A 25,372-nucleotide genomic window follows, 5' to 3' on the forward strand; every position below is an offset into this window, starting at 1 on the left:
TAACATCCTATCAACCACCTAACAATGCCCTAGTGATCGCCTAGCAGTCCTGTAGAAAACTCCAAGAGTAAACATAAGTAGTAGCAACTGCTTAGCTTCAGTGGGCAACCAGTCTCAGGCTCTCAGGCTACTGCTGCTGGCAAGTTAAGTTATGGTCCTGTTCTGTATTGATCAATGGGTAATGGTGAAGACAATATTGGCTCTTTTATGGCCCTGATAAATCTAGATTTGTATTTACAGCCCCTTTTTCTCTGTCTTTCTCTCACTTTTAGTGCCTCCCTGGGCCATCATCGCCATCGCGATCGTAGCTGTGGTCCTCATTCTCACCTGCTGTTTCTGCATCGTTAAAAAGACCTGCCTTAAAAAGAAAAAAAACAAGAAGGGAAAGAAAGGGAAGGGAGAGATGGGAATGAAGAACATGAAGGGAGGAGAGGTACGACCACCCGACACCAAAGCTCTTCAGCCTTAAAGGGATAGTTCACCCCAAAATGATAAACTCTATCATCAAACAGAACTCACTCATTCTGATTAAGCCCTGTATTTCTTTCTCATGACATAAAATGAGATGCCACACAAAATTTCCAAGTACTTTAGTTATTTAAGAGACAATAAAAGTAGAGTAGTCATTCATAATGCCAAGCACCAAAATTATATACTGTAGAAAACAGTGTTATTTTGAGATCGCTGAGATACTATTATTATTCTATTAAAATTTAGAATTTTTTAATATGTCTATATAGTTTTTTAAATGTTTATTTTCATCTTTTAGATTTAGTTATTTATCAACTTGGCAATTAGTTTAAGTGTTTAAAGTTTTATGTGTTAATGAACGAAAGTGTTTTTGTGTGTGTGTGTGTGTGGTTTTTACATTTAGTTAACTATAATAATCTTTAAAGAAAATAACATAAAGTATCATACATTTAGATGAAAACAGCTTACACTTTTAATCACACCAACCTGGTGATTTTTTTGTCCTTTCGGAGCTAGGCAGTAAAAATCCAACCCGATCGCACGGCAATTCGTTCGTATTTTACGAGGTGGCTAATTTGTACGACCTCACTCGTACGAATTCTTAAAATTTTTGCTAAATCGTACATATCTTACGAGTTGCCCAATTCGTATGAATTCATATGAATGACCTAGCCCTGACCCCACCCCTAAACCTACCTGTCACTGGGGTTTAAACAAATTAGCCACCTCGTAAAATACGTACGAATTGTTCGTGAGATAGCGTTGAAAAATCACCATTCACATTCATTGAATGGTAAAGCGGCTGCTTGCACATTCTGCTAAACATCTCCTTTTATGTTTCACAAAGGAAAAGAAAATGTGAGAGTGACATGACAGATGTAACAGTGAGTAAATGATAACTAAAATTAAAATTTTGGGTGAATTATTCCTTTAAAACTCCAGTCACGGCTGTGTTGAAAGAGACAGAAAGATTAACGTTTTTCCACTGCCTAATTTCCGACTGTCGCTAATGAGTTTAATAGGGTTCGAGACATATCTAATCTGAATCTTTCCCTTGTTTATGGCTTTTAAAGCTTTTGCTCATGCAATATATTTGAAAGACTCAACAATCTCAAAACACCAAAGCTTGATTTAAAAACGTCTGTGTAACTACCTCACATATCCTTAATATAGCTTCTAGGTCAAGCAAATGGATGGTTGGTATTCTGGAAAGATTTTTTAGCCATTTAATATTCATGGAATATAAAATATTCAGTGTTGTACGTCATTTGCTGCCTGTAAAGCAGGAAAGCTACATGAAAGATTTCCCGCCACATCAATTCATTTGCCGTGTTCGTATAATTTGGTTTCCAGAAGAATGTATGTGCTGTTAATCTCTTGTGCTTTTGTGTTAAAAATGACACATTTTCCAGCGAATACACAGCAGCACTAAATCTTTTTTTAATCTCTGTTTTGGAAATAAAATAGCTGAAGCTAAAGCGTTTTGCTATATTTGCTGTGTTGTGTCAGATCCCGCTGTGTGCTGTATGTTTGCTATTGTGACAAGCTAATTTTCCTTTGGGAATCATTAAAGTTCTGCCTGTCATATCCTAATATATTTATATTTTTAGAACTAATCTTGAAAAAGAAAAACGTTGTTGTGCTAAAACACCATCAAGACAGGTTTATTATTTATGGGAGACCATTATTGTAATTTCTTTTTTCTTTTTTTCATAACATACTTAATGCATATCTATCCGCTAGCTTTTTAAGTATTTTATATACCCATTTATATGACGCAAAAGTAAATCTTAAATAGATCATGTATAATGAGAATGACAAAACCATGAAGTTCAATCAAATAAAAAGTATCTCAAATGATACACTGATATTTATGCATTATTTAGGACATTTACTGTATTACAGTTGCCCTCAGTCTCCCTTACTGTACAATAAAATGCCTCTATGTGGTTTGCTTCTCAAATTTCATTGGTTAAATTTGTTATATGCAATGTATTTTTAATGTATTATCTAATAACATAATGTGTCTATTTAAAGTAAAATGTGTCATTTTTGATACATGTCCATTAAGTGTTACTTGATTTCCTCTACTTGATTCTGTCTTCTGTGAGTTCAATCTCTTCCTCTCTCTCCATTTCTTCATCTCTCTCTATCCTCCCCGCTTTGTGTCTGATATGTGCTCCGTGTATCTTGACTGTCGTGGACCTGTCATCTTACGGTAGGTGTGACATGGCTTGCAGCGCCCCTCTCTGACCGCCTGGTGAAAGCTCAAACCAGGGCTGGGGAAATGGGCTATGAAATATGGCTGGGAATGAAATCTTTGGCTTCTTCTTGAGTCTTGCAAGCTGCAGGGGTGCTGAGGTTGCTTGAGGACTAGTTTGGGGTTGGTTTGGGGAGGGCTCGCATTCCACCAGTTTGACATGCCACATGAACACTGGTGATTTGGGGGGGGGGTTTAAGCCAAACGGGTAGAAGGAATGGCCCTTTAGAATTGTATGTGCATTTGGTTATGAACTTAAACTTCATCCTAGCTTATTAAGAGACACCAACACACCAATCCTCACTAACATGCATGTTGAAAGGGTACGGTTGGTGGTTTGTTCTCTAAAAGCTGCTCCACCTATTTAATGTCAAATTACTTAAATTATCCCTAAAATAAGTTATTTAACAAACATGCATATCTGCATAGTTTAAACCTTTCTTAAAGCAGTTAGCCTGTAAAAGAAAGCAGGAGAAATGTCCAGATGAGGTGAAGCAGCATTTGAGACAAAGCCCAATGCATGCCCTTCATACAGGCACCAGTGAATGACCATGACTTGACTTGAGAGTAACTTTCCTGGATGACCCATTGTGTGGAAACAATCAAAGAATCTGTTACTTTCTTCCTGAAATGTAGAGATAAGCCGTGGGATGAAGTAGGTGGCGTGGGAAACGGCCTTTCACCAGGAGACCTATTGCAATGGTTTTGTTTGTTTTATTTTTATTTATTTTTATGTGTGTGTGTGTGTGTGTGCGTATGTGTGTGTTAAACATTGTTAAACTTTCTCCTATCCCGACACTTAAAGGTGCAGTAAGTGATTTCTGAGAATCACTATTGATATTTGAAATCAACCCAAACAATCACAGCCCTCCCTTCATTGCTCCACCCACAAAATGCAGAAACAACACAACCTCTGCATCTGTTTTCAAGCCTTCCCTCTTAGGTCTCTCCAAAATAGCTTTTCTAATATTAACACGTGTCCTAACGCTCTCGCCTGATCATAACCAGTGATATTCCTCTGACCTTTTCTCTTTTGCAATGTCTCTCAGCCATCTCTCTTTCTACAGTGTTTCTTCAATCTCCCTCTTGCTCACACTCTCTCCTCCCCCATCATGAGGGAACACACCCCCATCATGAGTCAACTACTGCTGATTGGCTCACCCTCTCTCCTCCCCCATCATGAGGGAACACACCCCCATCATGAGTCAACTACTGCTGATTGGCTCACCCTCCGTCCTCCCCCATCATGAGTGGACAAGCCCCCCACTGCTGATTGGCTCACTCTCTCCTCCCCCATCATGAGTGACACGCCCCCTACTGCTGATTGGCTCACATGCTCTCCTCCCCCATCATGAGTGTTCACGCCCCCTACTGCTGATTGGCTCACACGCTCTCCTCCACTATCATAAGTGGACAAGCCCCCTACTGCTGATTGGCTCACTCTCTCTCCTCCCCCATCATGAGTGGACATGCTCCCTACTGCTGATGTAAAATGTGTGTTGTGCTGCTTGTTCCAATCCATTTTCAACAGTGTTTCTCAGATATCGCTAACTTCATCTTTAATGTAAACAAAGTGTTACTGTCACTTTTGATCAATTTAATGTTTCTTTATTGCCCAAAAAATCAGGCACTGGTCAAACATCTATAAATTCATATGTGCAATTTATGTATTGCTTTCAAAAACAAAATTGTAAGAATGCACAGCTACTTTTAAATAGTCATCAATGAAGATGCTTTTAGGTGCTTGCACACCATGTCAGAATTGCTGTAATTACGAGATTTTAACTCGTAAAAAGCATTCATGTCCTCACAGAACTCATAATTACAACTTGTAAAGTCTGAATACTTGGAGAGCTCCGACTTCTGCAGATTCATTTCGGCATTGATAGTGTTGCCATAGAAACGTATAATTCCGAGTCTGAGGACATTCAAAGTAAACGTTCAGCTCGGAGTAGAATGTCACGGGTTGTCATTCCATAATTACGGTAATTACGACATGGTGTGAACGCAGCATTTGTCCCCATGATGATGTAGGCTAAAAGGGCAATGCTAACTATCCAAACACTGGCCTCTTGGGCTCAACCAATGGTGTGGGTTTGAGCCGGGACTGTCAGTTTATCCAACTAATGACCTGGAAAACCTGTTTGAAAACAATCATTATCTTTGCAGTTCCACTAAGGTAGTGTGCCGAAATTACACACTTCAGCTTTGATATCTCACTGCCCCAATAACTTTAATTTATCATGTAAAAACATTTTTAAAAGGTCTTCATGATTAATAATTTCACCTAACGCGCATACATTTTCTTGGTTGTTCACAAATAAAGCACATCATACATTTTGGGCACATAACAGGCCAGTATTTATTCTTGGGGTAGGGAATAAGCTGAAATTATGAACTTAAATCATAATTCAATATGGTTAATCATTACATGCTGATTTGATCACAGGGCTGTTGGTGCAAATAATCGTTTATTGTGAGTGATTGATTTCTCCTTCACCGTTTCTTATTCCATCTGCCACCTTTACTAAGATGAATGTGCCGTAACTTAGCATGACTGCTTCTGAATGCTCAATGCAAGTTATGTAAGAGAACCACCGCACACTTCATATTAAGAATACTGCATTAGTCTGTTACATCATTAATCATCCTCCAGATTTAATGCCAGCATCGCAATGATTCACTATGACTTGAACAATTATGCAATCAATACGGAACATTTTCAGACTGTGCATTTTGTCTTGGCATGCATGAATGCATTTTACCATGTCAGTTAGAATTTAAGAAATGGTGCTTTTTTTATGTGTGTGTGTGTGTCACTGTGGGACGCACAGTGTCTCTGTGTGTGTTTTTGAATTTGTGTGTGTATGTATATTTGGGGTGAGAGTCCAGGAAGGACAAATCCTCACCCCAAGCATATTTTGTTCTATTAGAGACATTCTGATTCAACTCTTTTCGTTCGTCTTGTATTCTTGTATTTATTTTCTTTTCTTGTTTTTCCCAAAGCTGAACCAGACATCTCCATCTATGTAAGCTAATATTTGCTGTTTCATTAGCATTGCGTTTGAGGCTTCATAAATTCTTCACCGTGCATAACGCATGCTTGATCTCATGAACAGTCACAGTGGGGACCTGGTATAAACTCGCTGGGGGACACTGCTAACCCCAAATGCAGTGTTAGTCATGTAATAGGGTTATGTAGCACATTAACTCTATCTCTTTCAGAGGACACAAATGCTAGACTAGCAGACTGAGCCTTTTGGTTATCAGCATAAACATACTTTACTGCTTACAGGTTATGAACAAACGTTCTTCAAGTAACATTTATAGAACATTCTTTCAAAGTTACCTGGTCTTTTATATTGTTCTTAAAATGTTAACACACACACACACACACACACACACACACACACACAAAAACATTATTCATGGCACGATTTAGTTGGACGTTTGTTTGAAAATGTCAAAAGAGTGTTGCAAAATTATGCAATGTTTGCAATATTATAAAATTGAATGTTCCCTTAAAGGGATAGTTCACACAAAAATTTTAATTCTGTCATCATTTACAAACCTGTATGATCCTAACCCTATAGTAAGTTCATGTAGTTACATAATATTACTCAGTACTTAAATGTATAATCACAGTAACAAATACACCTTAAAACACAAAAGAAGATAGTTTGAAGAATGTTAATCAATCAATGTTAATGGTCCCCATTGACTTCCATATTATTTTTTCCACCTCCATATTATGGAAGTCAATGGGGGACCATCAACTTTTTGGTTACCCATATTCTTCAGAATATCTTCTTTTGTGTTCAGCAGGAGAAAGAATCAGGTTCATTTTGGGGTGAACTATCCCTGTAATGATCATAAAGCCAAGAAGAAACAGTTTTAAAACATTTTAAAAATTGCATGTTTTGAAAGTTCAGAGAACATTTAAAAATAACGTTTTCATAATGTTAGTTAGTATATATTTTTGTTAGCTGGGTCACATATCTATGTGATTGGAAAATCTTAAAGGGATAGTTCACCCAAAAATGTAAATTCTGTACTCACCCTTCGTTTACTCGATTTACTCGTTTACTCGTTTACTCGCCCTCATGTTCCAAAACCATAAGACTTTCGTTCATCTTCGCAACACAAATGAAATCTGAGATTTCTGTCCTTCCATTGAAAGTTCATTCCACCAAAACGCTGATGCTTCAAAAAGTTCATATATTTGACATATTGTATTGATGTGCTCTGTGTTTATCAAAGTTTATTAAAGTTTAAATTAAATCTGTTCATCTTATAAAGTGATTGTGTCTCTTTAGAAGATTTAAACGGCTTGATTCATATTGATTACTTTTACATTCTCTTTATGAGCATTTTAAATCAAAGTTTTGGTGGAATGAACCTATAACGGAGAGACAGAAATCTCTGAGATTTGTGTTTTTGAAGATTATCGAACATTTTATGGGTTTGGAACAACATGAGGGTAAGTTAATGATGACAGAATTTTCATATTTTTGGTGACAGACCAAGATTTAAAAACCTCATTCAAATATTAGCACGTTCACAAGCGATTATAAAGAAAACACAGGAGACGTGAAAGTAAACGTGTAGACCTTCAACACCATTCCTATCCACTCAAATGTGGTAAGACTGTTTCCTACAAAGTAAATTATATAGTTATGCACACAGTAATTTATTCTCTACTCAGTGCCTCAAACTAAACTTTTAATAAGATTTGATGCCACAAACCTCACATACTTTGGCAAATCCAGCGACAAATAACAGCGCCCACATTCCAAATTATTGGAAGAATTTTAGTAGCAAAGAATGTTTCATAGACTCTCAAAGACACTGGCCTTGACTTATCTGTAAAAAGAAAATATGAACATATTTTCACCAGAACACGTCATTATTTCTCCTTCCTGCAATTCATTTGATTTTTCGAAGTTATGTTTAATTAAATCCAATCAAAATTGTGTTAGAGTATATTCTATTGTATAGGTAGCTCACAATAGACAGCCTTGTAAAGAAATGTTTCTGTAATATTCAATTACAGCACAAGGCACAAAAGTATTAATTACAACAGAACCATTATATGAAATTAAATCACCAACAGATTAAATGATGATATAAGTTCATTAAGATTCACTTCAGCTTTTTTCTATTGTCATTTTGAAGAGCAGCAGGGAGGAACCGTGAGAAATAATGATGTGTAAAATAACACTACTGTGATCTTAAATATCTGTCTGCCACAACGTTTCTTCCAAATTGTCCATCATTTTACATTGTACATGTGTGCTGATATGAGTATCGGCTTTAAAGCGCCAACACTTCCCTTCTGTATCATCTGAATCTTTTCTTCCTGTGTAAAAAGCGAGACTCTGGGTTTTATTATACCCTGCAGACTGAGAATCAATTTACGGACAGGCTGCTTTAGGACTCGAATCCTTCTGCCTGTCATTCCCTCCACAAAAGTAATGTAGATTGTTGCAAATGGTGTCATGAAAGGAAAAGTGAAATCAAGTCATGTTGCTATGAAGGTCATCGCTGACACAGTTACATACAGTAACACCCGGGTGGTTTGACACCCGGCAAACTTCAGGTAAGCTGAGTATTGGCCCAACGAACCATGTTTGGGGAACTTCATTTACCTTCCATCACCTTTGTTCTAGTTTCTCCTGTAACGGCCATCTGTGCTTTTGTCTCTTCAGAAACAGGAAGAGGATGATGATGAAGAAGATATAGACATGGGATTAACTGAAGAGAAAGAGGAGGAACCTAAAGAGAAGGAGAAGCTTGGAAAACTACAGTTCTCCCTAGACTATGACTTCTCAGACAACAAGGTAACTTGGTCACTTTACTATTTACAGTGTTTAAAACAAATCAGCTTTAATATCCAAGGGAAAGAGAAATGTGTAAAACTACCTTGTAACCAATCATGTCAACGTGTGATTGTCAACGAGTGGATCTCTGAGCTGGTGTGAGTGAGTGAAGGCAGGGATAATTTGCATATTCATCAAACCGCGTATACTAAATGAAGCAAGGGTGTAGAGTTACATTCAAGCTATTTTAAGGCATGAAGAAGTGTTTTCAAGGAAAAACATTTAAATATGTCATTTTGGTGAAAGATAGGTTTTAAGGGATACAATTATTGACTACGGGGGACTCTAACAACCGCTTTTGATGATGCACATGGAAATTTGGCTGATCCTTGACGCAATCGTGGACAGCAACGCAAAGTTAATTCTGCACTAATTTGATCTAATATTTTATGTTTTTTAATATGGTGTAGATTTATGTAGCAAATGAGAATCGATAAAATTATTGACTATATTTTGAGACAAAGGTCTCGTTAATGATTTTCAGTTTTGTTCAAGGTAATTAAAGCAACGGTTTTTCAATAATGGAAGAATTTATAAAAGTATGTTATTTGGGGTAAAAGGAAGGCAATAATTAACATGATAGACAGCTGGCTGACTTTTCCATTTGTTGTCATGACAGTTAGATTCAGATGGCAAATATCATATATCAAATTGGGTGTCCATCTTAGAGATAATCACCATATTTCTAATGAAACCATATGTTGTTTTTTTTTTTTTTATTAATCATATCATATGATAAAATATCATATTAATGTGTTACTATTGTAAAGCTTTATTCAATTATTATGGGATCTCCTTCAATGCTTTCAGAATCTTTACTTGGTTTCTATATTTTTAAAATAATTTTTTTAATGACGGTATATTTATTGAACAAAAAATAATTATTTTATTATTCAAAATAAACAGAAAATAGTACAAACTTTGCAAAAGTGATTGTTTTGAACAAGTATTAACTTAGTATCACAAGCGTTTGTAGGAAGTCAGACAAAGGCAGATGAATAAAGTTCCAAATGACTTGGTCTAGATTTATGTTAACACCATGTATACACCAATTTTTTTATTCATATTTTTAATTAATTTTTATTTTTATGTTTTCCATTTTTATTTTAAATGTAGGTGAAGTTTGTGATTTTGTGTGTATTTTTTTTAAATATGTACATGAAATAATTTTTGTTTTAGTTTTAGTTATTTTAGTACATCAATATAAACTAAACTAAATCCCACAGAGGAAAAACGGTTTGAAGAATGGATGGATGGACGGACGGACGGACAGACGTTACAAATGAAAATAGTGGAAATACTATACTATTACTTCACTTTTATTTATTTTATTTTATTTCAGTTACTTTTACTTCAGGAAAATTTGTATGCTTTCTGGTGTTACTTAGCTTTGCAGTCACATTTACCTTTGTTTGGTGAATTTCAATGGGCGAAATCCAGTTATTTTCGAATAGGAATAAACTCAATCTAGAATTTTGCAGATTGAGCAGCATGTTAAAGTTGGTCACACTGATTCGCCATGTTGTCCAAGAGAAATCTGCTTGGTTTGAGAGTGAAAACAGACAATGGACCTCTTTTGCCTGCAAAATTTCACTGTTATTGGGACCACATCTTTAGATGATCTAAGATAAGGAAAGGGGAAAATCCTTTTGATTTCATTTTGAAAAAGTTTCATCTTCTGGGCTCTCTGAAGTCAAATACAATGTAATAGCATATTTTCCTTACACCTTGAATACGTGTGTATCTTAAAGATCGACACTCTTTTACAATGTAGCTGACAGTGGGCATCCTGCAAGCTGCAGATCTTCTCTCCATGGACAGCGGCGGCACCTCCGACCCGTACGTCAGAGTTTTCATTCTCCCAGACAAGAAGAAGAAGTATGACACCAAGGTCCACAAGAAAACCCTTAACCCTGTCTTCAACGAGACTTTCAACTTTAAGGTAGAGTATCTATTTCAGCACAGTTCCAGTTAACATCATCATCATCAAATGTGTGCAGAGCAGGGTTTAGACACCCCGATCACTACTCTGTCCCGGCACTCATGAGCTGATGTTGATTTCTAGATTGCGTTCAATGAAATGGGAGGAAAGACTCTGGTCATGTCTGTGTACGACTTTGACCGCTTCTCGAAGCACGATGTGATCGGTGAGGTGAAGATTCCCATGAACACCCTGGACCTGGCGCAACCCATCGAGCAATGGAGAGACCTGGACAGCGCAGAGAAAGAAGAGGTAAAACTGTCCTTCATCTGTCATTCGCATTGTTAACAAGCAGCCATCTAATAATAGACACCCATAATGTTTCATAATCCTTTATAACACGTTACAAATGTGATGTTCCCTTTAGCAAATAATTGAAGGACTATTTAATAACTGAAGAGACACTACTGATGTATTATTCACTGAAAATGAAATCTGTTTTTTAAAAATGATCCTTGTGTCTTCATTTACACACCCCCATGTTGTTCCAAACCCGTTTCTTCCTTTTGTAGACCATAGATGGAGATCGAATGTTCATGCTGCTCTTTTTAAAACATTTTAAAGTTAACAGCGAAGAAAAATACCATAGAAGTGCATAGTCCATAGCTTTCTGTGAGGATAAGACAGAAATTATGTTGTTATTCACTAATCGAATCTAGTTTGTAAGATTTAAATATGCAAGTAAAAATATACAAACCGATGAGCCAAAACATTATAACCACCTGCCTAATCTGCTGTTGGTCCTCCGCGTGATGCCAACCCACCGAGGCATGGACTCTACGAGACCCCTGAAGGTGTGCTGTGGTCTCTGGCACCAAAACATTAACAGCAGATCCTTTAAGTCCTGTAGGTTGCGAGGTGGAGCCGCTGTGGATTGAGTTTGTTGATCCAGCACATCCCACACAAACTCAACTGGATTGAGAACTGGGGAATTTGGAGGCCAGAGCAACAGCTTGAACTCTTCATGTTCCTCAAGCCATTCCTGAAAAATGTGTGCAGTGTGTCAGGGTGCATTATCCTGCTGAAAGAGGCCACTTTCACCATGAATGGTCTACATGAATAGGCCGGACTCAGGGTTTCCCAGCAGAGAGTTGGCCAGAGCATGACAGTCTCTCCTATCCTGGTGCCATCACTTCCACAGTAAACGGTGCACACGTACACGGCCGTCCACGTGATGTAAAAGCAAACGGGACTCGACGGACCAGGCGACCTTCTTCCACTGCTCTGAGGTCCAGTTCAGATGCTCGCGTGCCCATTGTAGGCTTTTCGGCGGTGGACAGGGGTCATCATAGGCACTCTGATTGGTCTGCGGTTAAACAACGTCATACGCAGCAGAGTGTAATTCACTCTGTGTTGTGACCAACGCTGTCTCATGACCAATTCGTACGTATTTTATGATGTGGCTAATTTGTATGAATTCGTATGACCTCATTTGTACGGATTCATACGATTTGTCTAATGATGGGTAGGTTTATGGGTGGCATAATTGGTAGGTCATTCGTATGAATTCATACGAATTGGGCAACTCGTAAAATACGTACGATTTAGCAAAAAACGTACGAATTAGAACGAATGTGGTCGTACGAATTAGCCACCTCGTAAAATACGTACGAATCGCCGTGAGATTAGGTTGGTTGTGACACATTCCATCCATAACCATCATTAAAATATTGTGTGACTTGTGCCACAGTAGAGCTTCTGTTGGCTCGGACCAGACGGGATAGCCTTCGTTGCCCTCGTGCATCGATGAGCCTTGGGTTCCCAACACCCGGTCGCCGGTTTGTAGTTTGTCTCTCTTCAGGATCACTGTTGGTAAATTCTCACCACTGCTGGCCTGGAGAAACACCACAAGTCTTGCCGTTTCAGAGACACACTGACACAGTCGCCTTGCCATAACAATTTGGCCCTGGTCAAAGTCGCTCAGATCTTTATTCCTGTCCATTTCTCCTGCATTTAACATATTGATTACCAGAACTGATTGTTTGCTTACCATCTAATCTACCCAGACCTTAATATGTGGCCTTGTTAGGAGATGATCAGCTATATTTCTATTTAAATGATATAGGCCTACATAATTTGCATATTTAAATCTTACAGAATTAATATATTTTAATTGGTCATGTCATGATCGGACACCCAACATTTGGCATCATTCAGATCAGACTGATTTTCAAACTGTCCCTTTAAGACCAACTATTTTTATTTTTCCCCAACACAGCCTGAAAAGCTTGGAGATATCTGCATCTCTCTGCGCTATGTACCTACAGCTGGAAAACTCACCATCTGTATCCTAGAGGCGAAGAACCTGAAAAAGATGGATGTTGGGGGACTCTCAGGTACACACACACACATAATGCACCGCTTTTCTCTTTTCTCTCTCCTCCAGAGAGTGGGTGGAGATAAACGCACGCAGAAGACTGGATGTTCCTGCATATGCCATAACAATAAAATAATCTTTTCTCTTTTCGGTTTACGCTTATACCATATATGTGCATATTTTATTCAGTCTTTGTCTCCGCTTTAATGAATGAATTATTTGGTCATGTTTCTGTCAGGCATGCACAGCACGCTTCAGTGCTGCAGCAGTGCACTCGTGTCACGCCTGTGCTTTAGTGTCAGCGGTAGCCATGCAGAAAAGATAGCGCTCACGTGCTGACTCTGCAGTCCTGCGCCACGCTTCCCCTCCAGTCAGTTCTCACTGCTGCCATTTGCTGGCGGCTATGAGAACTGCACGGCTAAAAACATTGCAAGGACCAGGATTAAAGGCCTTTCTTAACCATTGAATCTTGAGTGAAATCAGAAGTGATTTACAGAAAAGACCTAGGATGCGTCTCAATCAGCTCCCTAGCTCCCTATTGTGTACATAAATTCGGGCACTGGTAAGGACAGTAAAGACTCTGGCTCACTACACATTGGGACACTGATGGCAGGGTTTCTGCAGGCTTTATAAGGGTACATTTAAGACTTTTTAAAGAACTTTTTAAGACCAACTAAAAAACAATTTAAGGGGAAAAAAAATTGAAGGGACAACAAATTATGTTTTATTGACAAAGTTTGGGAGGAACATGTTCAAATTATCTATCCAATCATCATGTCATTCCAATCATCACATCATTCCAACCAGCAGTCAACAATCAGTAATCAACATGTCTACCCAATCAGCATGAGTGGAGGCTTATATATATATATATATATATATATATATATATATACACACATATACATACACAGTCGATTCACCTATGTTCCTAGGCAGTTTTCAGCATCCCTCCACCACCCCGTCTCCTCACACTCGTGTGGTTACTTTCCTAACCAGAAATACGTGGGGAATACTCTGTGTTCGGGCCAAAATACCGAGCTCGGAGCCCTCTCCTCAGATAGCACACATGCTATTTATGCTATCTGATTATTTGTAAGTGTGAACTCATGAATACGGCAATATGTTCTCTAAGGATAGTCTCTAGGGAGCACATGAAGAGTTGTATTAGTAGCAACATTTCTTACTAACTTACTTTTTAATTAACTTCACATAAAGTGTTGAGGCTTGAATACCTCTGCTTCAACCACTTGAATGTGGAAATAACTTTTACCTTGTGATCAGACTCATTGTATATCTATATACCTCTATGACACTGCTGTTTCTCCTAAATAGAGCTTAAACACTCTAAAATGTATGTCAAAGTCCTGAAATAAAAAACAAGCAATCTGTTTGTGCCATTGTTGGTTTGTATTAGTCACATGTCTTCCTTTGTTCTGTTTTCCCGCCACTCATTTGTTTCCATGACAACCTTTATCAGTTCATCCGTATCACCTGTGTTCTGTTAATCAGTGTTCATCTGAGTTTGTATTTAGTTCCCTTCTGTTCAGTCAGTCATTGTCCGACCTCCGTTGTATTAAGTGTGTGTGTACCTTCTGCCTGTTTGGATTATATTATTAGTAAAAGTTTGCATTAGAACTTATTCTCCCTCGTCTTCTTCTGCCTACGCCACACCGTGACACCATCAAACATGGAGAAGAATTTATTGAAATACAATCTTGTTGTAAAAACAGTACAACATACAACAGTTCATGCTCAACAATAGGAGCATATGATTCTCTTTTCTTCTCTTTCCTCCCTCTGATTCTTCAATTCAAATCTCTTGTCCTTGAAATGACCACAAACTATGAACAAAGGTTAGTTTTAGTTTTATTTTGAAGACAAAAGAATGCCCAAATTCATCAGCATTGCATTAGAATATTTTGGACCAAAACATTAATTAATGTGGCCAAGTTGAACAACTTTCTTTGCAATTTCTTCTTCCAAATCCTCCTTTTCCTTCTGCTTATCTTTCAACCGTCTCCGCAGTGCATTTGATTTGCTAATGAGCTGTACCGTCTGACTTCCGGGCTTCCTTTCTGCCTCTTCAGCACTGAGGTCAGCATCCTTTTCCAGAGATGAACAAACATCTACCAATGTTTTCTTTTCTTTCTTCAGTTGCTCAATGTCTTCCTCTGCTGCCTTCCTCGTTTGACATTGCAGTTCATTGGCTTTTCTCTTTCTCTCCGCATCCACGTGGAGTCTGTATCTTGATCTTGCAGCATTAACTGCATTCAGTAACTCTTCTGATAAAGGCACATTCAAAATTCCACCTGAAACCCTGACATAATCACAGATCAGCCTGTGCGCAACCACTGTGTCTTCCTTCATGTTGCATGTTTCCACTTCATTACAGAAAACCCCATTTCGACCGTTGCCTGTCCATGAGACAAAAGGAGGACTTTTTGCAGAAGCTCCAAAGCTGTAAGATCCACAGATGACACCATGTAAAAATTCATCAAGCTGTTGGTTCATGGGACAGAAAAACACAAAAGACTTGTCTTTGGCTTAAAGATGAAGTAGACTGCCAAACTGCTGGGTTATTGTATCACCTGTACCAAGAAATCTAAATTTAAGGGAAAATACATTTTAATATAAACCAAATTATAAATTACTATTGTTATTATAGTTTTTTAAATACTCTACTCTTGCTGACCTAATCATAAAAAAAAATTCTACAAATGTTGCTTAGTAAACACAAAGTATAAGTATTAAATGCCAGCTGAGATCCCTCCTGGCAGCTGCTTGTTCTCAAGAAACTTATTATAAGTTAATACGTTAATATACTTCTGACACATGTCTGGGTTTGAGTTCATTTGGTTTGGTATCAAACATGAGGTGGATCTGACCAAAGGATACTTGAGTGAGCTCCTTTCTTGCGCTTTCTGAACAATGTCTGAAAGGCAGTCAAGCTGTCCTTCCTAAACATCATTACAGTAAGCTCTCATACTCTGCTGCTTCTACTTTGAAGAAGACTTTGTTGAATAATACAATTCCTTTAGGACTATAAACACTACATTAAATGTTTCTTTGTCTTTAGCTATACAGTACGTTAAGGGCAGAGGAAGCACCTATTCCAATGTCGACATCTTTAGGAGGGACCCAGGTCTGCACATCAGTTGCATCTAATCTGGCCAGTTTAACTGCAGAGATGTCCGGAAGCTCATTTTTGACAAAGCGTCTTAGAAGACTCTGTGAAAAGACACATTACCAAGAAAACATTGCATAACTGAATATTGCACAGATATGATCTGTATACATTTCTACCAAATTTCAACCTTGAGTTTAAACAATGCTAATGCAATAATTACATAATGTTTTAATAGATTTGTAAAGCAAAGGCCAGTACAAATTACCTTCAGTTAAGTCTTTGTGTAATAAAGGCATGACCGGCTGATCAGTTTGATACTTCTTAAAGAACGGTTGAAAGGTCCTTGGCACAGCAATGAAGAAATTAAGCTTTGGAAGTATCAAGGGGTCCTCTCATTAATCGGCAATGGTGTCAAAGGACGACGAACCAGGGTTTGGAATTTTCCTAGATTTGACTGCATCAACATATGTCTCCATGGATGGCCAAATCTCTCTCAGCCACTAGTAAGTTCTCCAGCCAACGGTGACCACAGAAGTGTAAAGGGAATATAGAAGACTTACACACAACAAAAATCTTCTCTTCTTGCGGGAGCACAATTAAACAGTGAATGTAAAGCCACTTTGAAGGCATTGTGCAGAATGTGGAGTCCACAACTTCCAACAACGGCAAGCTGTGATCCAAATTGAGTTAGAAAAACTTCCAATTTATGTTTGGCCCCGTCCATTGATATCGACACCATATTTCGTAAATTTTGTTTCTCCACACACTCATGGAAGTAAAAAATCAGAATGGCAATTTCATATAGGATGTGTCATAAAATGTTTCTGTTGTACAGACGCCATGCTATTCATAAGTGGGCTATTCAAAACATTATGGATTGCATACAGAAGTCAAGAGTTTTCATAATAATCATGTTGGCTCATCAATCCTTAGTGCATACATGTCAACTGCTCTCTCTGGATCTAAATGTCCGTTTGAATAAAGATTGCGATCTTTTAACGTGCACCTCTAGAGTCTAGACGATGCTTAATGCAAAAATACCTTTCCTAGTTACAATTATTTTTAATATGAGTTCAGACAGTTACATAATCAAATCATAAAAGCTGACAGGATAAGAGATTACGCATGCATAAAACTCACCATAAAATTATGAACTAAATCCTGAGCTGTAACATATCCAAGGAACTGGGAACCAAAATATTGAGACTGAACGCAGTCACCAGTTTGTTTGTTGTTGGTACTTCTGTTAAGGCTCTAGTCGAACATAACCACAAAAGAGTCTTTGCTCACCTCTGAAATCAACTGCTGTTTAATAAATGGTGCTATTCCAAATTTCACCAAGTAACCCGTTTTAATAGTTCTGAATTAGGAAACATAACACAAAAGATATTTTTGATATCGTTGTTTGATTTGTAGGAGTCGTGGCAGCTTACTGTACGCATTGCCCATAACGACTTCAATGTTGATGTGCAGCCCTTAAGTCATTTCGGTCGGGTGTTTTTGCAGTGGGAAATAAATGTGTGGAAGAAACCGTCGCAGCAGGAGATTCATGTGTACACTAAGCTGACACACTCTTTGTATTTGTTGCGGTTGTGTCTTGAGAACAGTATTGTAATATATTCGAAGTCTGCCCGACACCTTCTTGCTGTTTGTGTTTGGTACTGGCCAAGTGATTCGACTGCTGTGATCCCCATCGTACTCAACTGGAATTCTTAAATTCTTTCAACATGTTGAACAATAAGCTTGATAAACATTCCCTGGTACAGACTTCAACCAACCCGCAAACTTTTTGTCTTTTGTCCTTTTAGGCTGGAATACTGTAAACATTTCCCCATTTCTCCAACGTATTTTTCAGCCTTCCAATCGAACTACAAATAGCGCGCTTTAGAAAGGGTTCATCTGCGCATGTTTGTCAAGTTCTTCTTCGGGTGACTGAAAGATTCTCCCTGGTTTTCATGAGGTATTGTGGGTCTTTTTAAAGGGTTAGTTTACCCAAAAATGAAAATTCTGTCAGTAATTACTCACCCTCATGTTGTTCCAACCGCGTAAGACCTTCGTTCATCTTCGGAACACAAATTAAGATATTTTTGATGAAATCTGAGTGCTGGATCACTTCTCCATAGGCTTCTAGGTGACCGAAACTAGCTGGCCCAGAAAAGTTATTAAAGAGATCGTTAATATAGTCCAAGTGACTACAGTGGCTCAATCTTAAGTATGTCAAGCGACGAGAATACTTTTTGTGCGCAAAAACAAACAAAAATAACTATTTTATTCCACTATTCATTTCCTTCTATCTGGGCCTCGAGTTGGTTCACGTAGTGTTTTTGCGTAGCGCGTCTGCGTCAGTTCGACTGCACAAGGGAGTAAATAAATAAGAAACAACTACAGAGTGTCTTTAAAAAACTCTTTTGTGCAGAACTACTTCCTTCCACCAAGGATTTAAATCGCAAGTTGACAGTTTGACAGTTGAGCCCAAGCCTCCTTTACTAATTCTAAAACGCCACTTTAGTAACGAAGGAACGTTGAGTTGCTTCACTGAAGCTTACTGTATTATGTAGAGTGCATTATGGTATTATGAGAGAGAGATCAACTAAATGAGTGTATTACCTGCATCAGATATAGCGTTCATTCTTCAGATTTCCATAATATTATGTCCAAAAAAATTGTTTGCATGTCCGCTGAGAAAAGCAATATGTTCATCTTTTTTCTTCCCATGACAGCGCTAAAACAACTTCCTTATTCTGACTCACTCATAAAGACGGTCTTTGCCGCAATCTAATGCTGTAATAATTGAACTTTCACTGAAGTCCATATCACGATCCTTTCTCAATACCAAATACGGCATATTATTTTTAACCACTATCTACATAGTGCCAGTGGCAAATTCCCGAAGGACTGGCCGAGATGACGCTGTTCTCTGCGGGTACATGAGCACTGAGCGGCCACTGACGGCCTGGAGCTCACCTCAGCGAAAGTATCTCAACAGATTGTAAAATAGGCACTATGATTATATATTAGTCACATATTTGAGGTCGAAATAACTACATTCTCGCCTACAAAACAAAAAAAAGTGAGTGCCTTGGAGTTTCCTGAATTTTTGCTACGTATGATTATCCCATCCAAAGAGCACCTCAAGCAAACATTTTGAGTCCTGGAAGCGCTTCTCTACAGACATTTGGTAAATCTTAAAACTACTTGAGAGTCGCCGCAAGCGGAGTGATACAAACGGTGAAACGCTTCCAGTTCTGATACTGATACTGTGAATATCGCACGGCTGACTCTCAGCCAATCAGATTTGAGAACCAGAAAGAACTGATAGATAGATAGATAGATAGATAGATAGATAGATAGATAGATAGATAGATAGATAGATAGATAGATAGATAGATAGATAGATAGATAGATAGATAGATAGATAGATAGATGACATATAATTGCATAATGACTGACACTGGTAAACCTTTACAGATCCCTATGTGAAGATTCATCTTCTGCAAAATGGGAAGCGACTGAAGAAGAAGAAGACGACTGTGAAGAAGAACACGCTGAACCCGTACTACAACGAGTCCTTCAGCTTTGAGATCCCACAGGACCAGATGCAGGTACGCTTTACACGGCTCAACACAAGAGTTTACCTTTTTGTACTCCTTCAAACTTTGAGCACAATATCTGTTTCTTTCTTAGAAAATACAAGCTGTGGTCACGGTGCTCGACTACGATAAGATCGGCAAGAACGACGCCATCGGGAAGATCTGGGTGGGAAGCAAAGCGCAGGGAACTGAGCTTCGGCACTGGTCCGACATGCTGGCAAACCCACGCAGGCCCATCGCTCAGTGGCATCCACTCAAACCTGAGGAGGAGGTGGATGCCACGTTAGCAGCCCTCACTGCCAAGAAGTAATCCTGTACCTCTTCCTTCCCTCCTTCCCTCTCTCCTTTACCTCCTCCCTTCCTTTCTTCCACTTTTCAACATGCACTACATGTCATCTTACCAAGTCAGCACCGAATTACAGCCATGGGCCACCAGCCTAAAGGTATTAAAGAAGATGATTCGGCCTCATCAACTGCTAAAATGAGATAGTGGATCAGGGTGTAATGAGCGAGACTGTTTCCACAGATGTTTTTGAAGACAGGCCGAGCTTGGCCTGTATATCCTTGAGGTTTATTCACAGAAGAGATGTAAGCTCACATTCACACCCATATATCCAACAGATCAACAGCATTCCAAAGTTTTCCATCGGGGACCAGGGATAGAAAACACTGCCTCTTCCACTGCCTAATTTAACACATTCCTTTCTAGATTCGCTGGTCATCTAGATGAAATCAGTTGTTACGTTTTTTGAGTCTGAAAGGACAGTTGAAGAATTGTTTATCATTATGAATAAGTAAAAATAAAAAATAAAAAACTAGAGGAAATGGGGACTGGAGAGATAGTTGGACTTGATGCTCCTGACCCAGCCAGAAGGTATCTTTCAGGTGTCGATTACACTGCCTGCAAAACAACCTCTTCTTCCATTCTTTGGTTCCAGCTGTCAGCTGGCTTCTTCCACTGCCCCAACATCCTAACAAACCCTGACAAAAAGGAGACAAGCCTTGAAACATCACGAAATAAGCAATTCTTAGCTTCCAGGGACGTCTTCCTGTTAGCATCGGTATATTTGTTTCTTTGTGTTGATTTCTTGTAGATGTCTTCTGCCTGAGCACTTTAAACGAAGGTGTGTTTTTGTTCTGGTCAATGCCTAGGCTTTAACCTGCTTTTATTTGTACCTGCATTCGGGAGTTTTTTGTGTGTTTTTTGATGTTCTGAACCCACTCATTAAAGGAATAGTTCACCCAAAAAGAAAAATGCAAATTAAGTCATCATTTTACTCACTTGCCTTTCTTACGGCAGTGGAACACTAAAGGAGACGTTTCAAAGCAAGTGCGCACTGCTCTCTTCCATTCAATGGAAGTCAATCGGGACCATCAAGCTTAAAAAAATATGAATTATCCATTTATATCCCAAGTCTTCTGAAGCCATACACTTTTAGAACCTCAAAGGTCGTGCGCTTCATATATAGAATCTTTTATAGTGATGATACACAGGGCAACTTTTTGAGCAATGTTGCTGGGCAATCTTGCTGAGCAATTGTTGCTTGGCCACTTTCCCATTGAAAATGGGCAATACATTTCTATCCGGATAATTTAGATTGGTCGTGGGCCCTGTGTCTCATTGGTTGCCCGTTGATGGCAACATTGCCCAGCAACATTGCTCAAAAAGTTGCCCTGTGTATCATCACCTTTAGGGGTTCCCTCCATGTGATCATTTTAAGGATTTAGCTTAATTAATTCAACAATTTTTAATGCTAATTAAATTGTTTGAATTAAACAGCTCGTAAACATACTTTATCAATCGAATTTTTTTTTAAATAACTCATTAAGCATCAATTATTTAAGACATTTCTCATTATATAGAACCTTTTTAGCATATAGGATTCTTTAAAACTGAGTCAAGAACCCTAGGGTTCTATATAGAACGCCAGTGAACCCAACATGTCTGACAGAGTGATGTTCAAGTCGCTTTTCACAAAATTCTTGCTTGGTCGCCATTCACTTTCTTTGTGTGGAAAAGAGCAGCTTGAACATTCTTCAAAATGTCTCCCTTTGTCTTCGACGGAAGAAAGTACGAAATACGAAGTACGAAAGAAAATACAGGTTTCGAAAAACATGGAGTGAACTATTCCTTTTGAGAACTTCCATCACTTTTTGTTTTCATTTTATACTCAATGTTTAAACCAGAAGTTCTTATGGATTTATGAGAAGAGTTGATGGAGGGTACTGTTACGTGTGTATTTACTGCACATCTTACCAAACCACTGAACTTATTTGCACTAATGGAACTGCATTCTGTACATGTTGCTCTATCAATCTCAATATGAGCTGTCAGAGTTTGCATTTGTTTAAAAAGGGAAATTGTGTCAACTGAAAGCTGCTTTAGGGCTTATAGTATGATGAGTCATTGTGTGAGGATGTGAATCTCAGAATATGATTTGCTTAAGACCGACGGAGAAGTAAATCTGTGTGCGTTTTATCCTCATATTGCCTGGAGAAACTCTTTTGGCAATGATGATACCTTGTGATATCGGTTCAATTATTAAGTAGTTGGGAAATTAAGCAAATTCGCAAACCTGATTTGGATCAAGACCTTTTTGTGGAGCATAATTATTGAGTAGGCTATAGACTTTTAAACCAGGCCAAAAACTACATGTAAAGACCGACGAGTGGATTTGAGGGAGACTTTGTTGTGTACATGCTGTAACCCATTAAAAACTCACTCTCGTAAGGAAACGTCACTTTAGCGGCTTTTATCCTCAACCAAAAAACTTGCAAACGTCACTCTACTGCCACAATCAGATTGGATGATTGCAGTAGCTCATCCAATTTTATGGTGAAGTCTGAAATCGTGAAATTCGAACACACAAAGGTTTTTATTGCAGAATGATAGAGACCTTTTTTTTTTTAAATAAATAATGGAAGAGGACAGATTTGCACAATAAAAGAACTTAAATCTGCTCATGCTCTATATTCCAAGTCTTCAGAAATCCCATAATAGCTTTGTGTGAGGAAAAGAAAATGACACAGTTAACCCAAAATTTAAAATTCTGTCATGATTTGCTCACCCTCATGTCTTTTCAAACCGTATGACATGCTTTCTTCTGTGGAACATAAAAGAAGATATTTTAAGGACAGTTTTTGTCCAATTAATGAAAGTCAATGGGGTCCAAAACAAGATTGGACCCCATTGACTTTCATTGTATGGACAAAAAACAAACACTAAAAGTCATACCAGTAAATGATTACAGAATCTTCCATTTTGGATGAGCATTACCTTTAAGTCTTCAAATTTGAAATATTTCCCACCCTGCTGTGGTTAGGGGCGGGGCTAATTATTTTATCCTAGTTTATTTCGTAAACATAGTCAATGTTGAGTCAAATTGCAGTTGAAGCCATTTTGTGTCATCGAAATATCTGAAGACCTTGAAAGAATCTTTGTTTAAAGGTCGCTTCAGTGACGTTTCCCTTGATAAAACAGAAGCAGCTCTTCTGACAGGCTGTGTTCAGTTGCAATAGCAGGTATTTCCGTCCACATTCACAGTGCCGTTTGAAATTTTTGCAGGTCTAATGAATGTGTGATTATTTGTTTATCATGCTTTCGTTTTTCCGCTAGTATCGAAACATCATTTAGGGATCACTGTCTTTGTTTACTCTGTCAATGTCATTTTTTCAGGTTTAATCTCTTACACAAATATGTCCCTTATTTCAAAGAACGTTCACAAAAAAAAGTCGTAACTTGCAACTAACACCCCCTCCCCAAACCCATAGGCGTGTAGTTTAACCTATATATGCATAGTTCCTACTTTATGATACTGCATGTTACAATACAAAAAAGATGCGCATGTTTCAGAGATGAAGCAAAAAATATATTGTGTACCTAAGTAGGTGTTCTTTGTCATTTTAATAACAAAACGGAGGAGGATAAGATACTGTGTATATTTTCTAATCAAATCAAATATGTATTTATTTTCTGTGAGTGGGTACTGGAGAGAATATGAAGTAAACTAGACTAATCTTCATTTTCAGATTCAATCCATGCCTGGACATCATGAGCAAATACTGTATGTTAAGTGCTTTGTGTGAAATAATATAGAATGAAAACGTAGCCGCATGCTTGCCGTCTACTAATATTGTTAAGGAAGAAAATGTTTATGTATTGATTAATTCATTTATATTTATTTTTCAGAGTAATATTTCTATGTTTCTTTGTCCTAATATGTTTGTTGGGAAGTAAAAAAATTCCACCGGGGGCTCCAAGTGAATATTTTCCTCCATCCTGTAGGATCCTGTGATCAGCAGTAATCAGTATCTCTGTCTGAGAGTTTTGGATCATACAGATTCATGAAAACTAACACTTTTTATTATCATTTTTTCCCTTCTTATTCACTGTCAGTGCCAATTAGAGAAGTCACGTTTACTGCCATTTTATCTGACTTTACGTCATTTTTACGTGATTTTTTTCGGACCAACTGTCTACCTTGGCGACAAAGTCGCCAGAGCACAATAGTATCAGTCGTGTTACAGAAAACTTGGAGTCCCCATTGTTTTCTAAAAAAAAAAAAAGCTTTTCTTTATGAGTCTTTTACATAATAACAGCGTTTAACTAGCCAATAAACAGTAAGTTTGTGTGTGCGAGTGTGACTAAGATAAAGCCATAAGACTTGAGCTAAATCTTTGGAGCTCAGCTATATAGATGATCCTAAAACGTGTCCTCCTTTCATAGGCCGAAGTTCCTCCTCGACATTCCATGTAGTCTGTGAAGCTACGGGGCCACACTGTTTCCTAAAATGTGCTACGTTATAAGAATTATTGGCAGTTTAACTTGCAATAGTCAGTTTTTCTGTTAACAATGTGTCTTGATGTTTATTAGTATGATTTCAGTCTATATTTAGTTTTGTAAACGCCTTGATTTAACACAAAGTGTGCTAGGGACGTCTGTTTGAACACATGCATGTGTTCGTTGCCATTCCACTATATATGTATACACATGCATTATTAAAAGGGCAATTAAAAAGGAGGTTTAGAATGGCTGTCTAGCCATGAAAACACAGGATGTAAAAGTTCTTGGTTTTACCATTTTAATAATAATTCACAATCCCAAATTCGTTATGGGAAAACTGAAACGTGTATCATGCCATTTGGACAAGATTCAACAGAATGATGCAGAAATTCAGCTTGTCCAAGTCATTTCAATCAGCATTTCTTGAGGTTTGAGTGTGATTGTGTGTGACTTTAAAAAATAATGCATAGGCCCTTTAATAAATAATCGTTTTTTTTTTTTTGTGAATTACTCGAGCACTGCCATTCTGCCTATATGGCAGCATGCACAATGAACATTTGTTTGAAACATTCCTGATCGCCAACCATTGAGTTGTCACTTGCAAGCAAAGAAATGTGGGAGCAGTTTAAAAAAACTGCTGATGGATTCCATCTTTATCTTGCTCTCCATGTATAAATCGGCTTACAAAACCAGCTCAGTTGTCTTTGTTAATGCTCTGTGACTGTTTTATGTCATACAAAATCAATGGGAGTCTGCTCTAACGCCCATAACAGAGACGTTATCACCTTTGTGTTTGAATGCTAGCCGATGCTATCATGTCTGCTTTGGTTAATCACATAGCAAACATTCTGGGGGAAAAGATTTAAAAGCCTGCCATTGTGTCTCTTTTATTTGATTCTTCTCTTGCACTTTTCATTCTGCTTATCTGGAGTTGTAAAATGCTCTTTTTTTCAATCTGTGG

At 38.1% G+C, this 25,372-nt stretch overlaps 1 protein-coding gene across 4 annotated transcripts in view; it reads left to right on the top strand.

Moving 5' to 3' along the window:
• syt2a (synaptotagmin IIa) overlaps positions 1-20,883 on the top strand; it is an 87,556-nt gene extending 66,673 nt beyond the window's left edge. For 2 of the 4 annotated variants that reach the window (XM_079848597.1, XM_079848596.1), the window contains exons 3-9: positions 273-433; positions 8,446-8,571; positions 10,385-10,552; positions 10,676-10,843; positions 12,810-12,927; positions 19,507-19,640; positions 19,723-20,883. In XM_079848597.1, coding sequence (XP_079704723.1) covers positions 273-433; positions 8,446-8,571; positions 10,385-10,552; positions 10,676-10,843; positions 12,810-12,927; positions 19,507-19,640; positions 19,723-19,938 — 1,091 coding nt within the window. In that variant the 3' untranslated portion in view covers positions 19,939-20,883. Of the gene's footprint in view, positions 1-272; positions 434-8,439; positions 8,572-10,384; positions 10,553-10,675; positions 10,844-12,809; positions 12,928-19,506; positions 19,641-19,722 lie in introns of all 4 variants that reach the window. The other 2 variants (XM_079848595.1, XM_079848594.1) reach the window with 1 other exon arrangement.
• The last annotated feature ends 4,489 nt before the right edge of the window (positions 20,884-25,372 follow it).

This window comes from Squalius cephalus (assembly GCF_949319135.1).
Source record: "Squalius cephalus genome assembly, chromosome: 18".
NCBI classification, from domain to species: Eukaryota; Metazoa; Chordata; class Actinopteri; order Cypriniformes; family Leuciscidae; genus Squalius; species Squalius cephalus.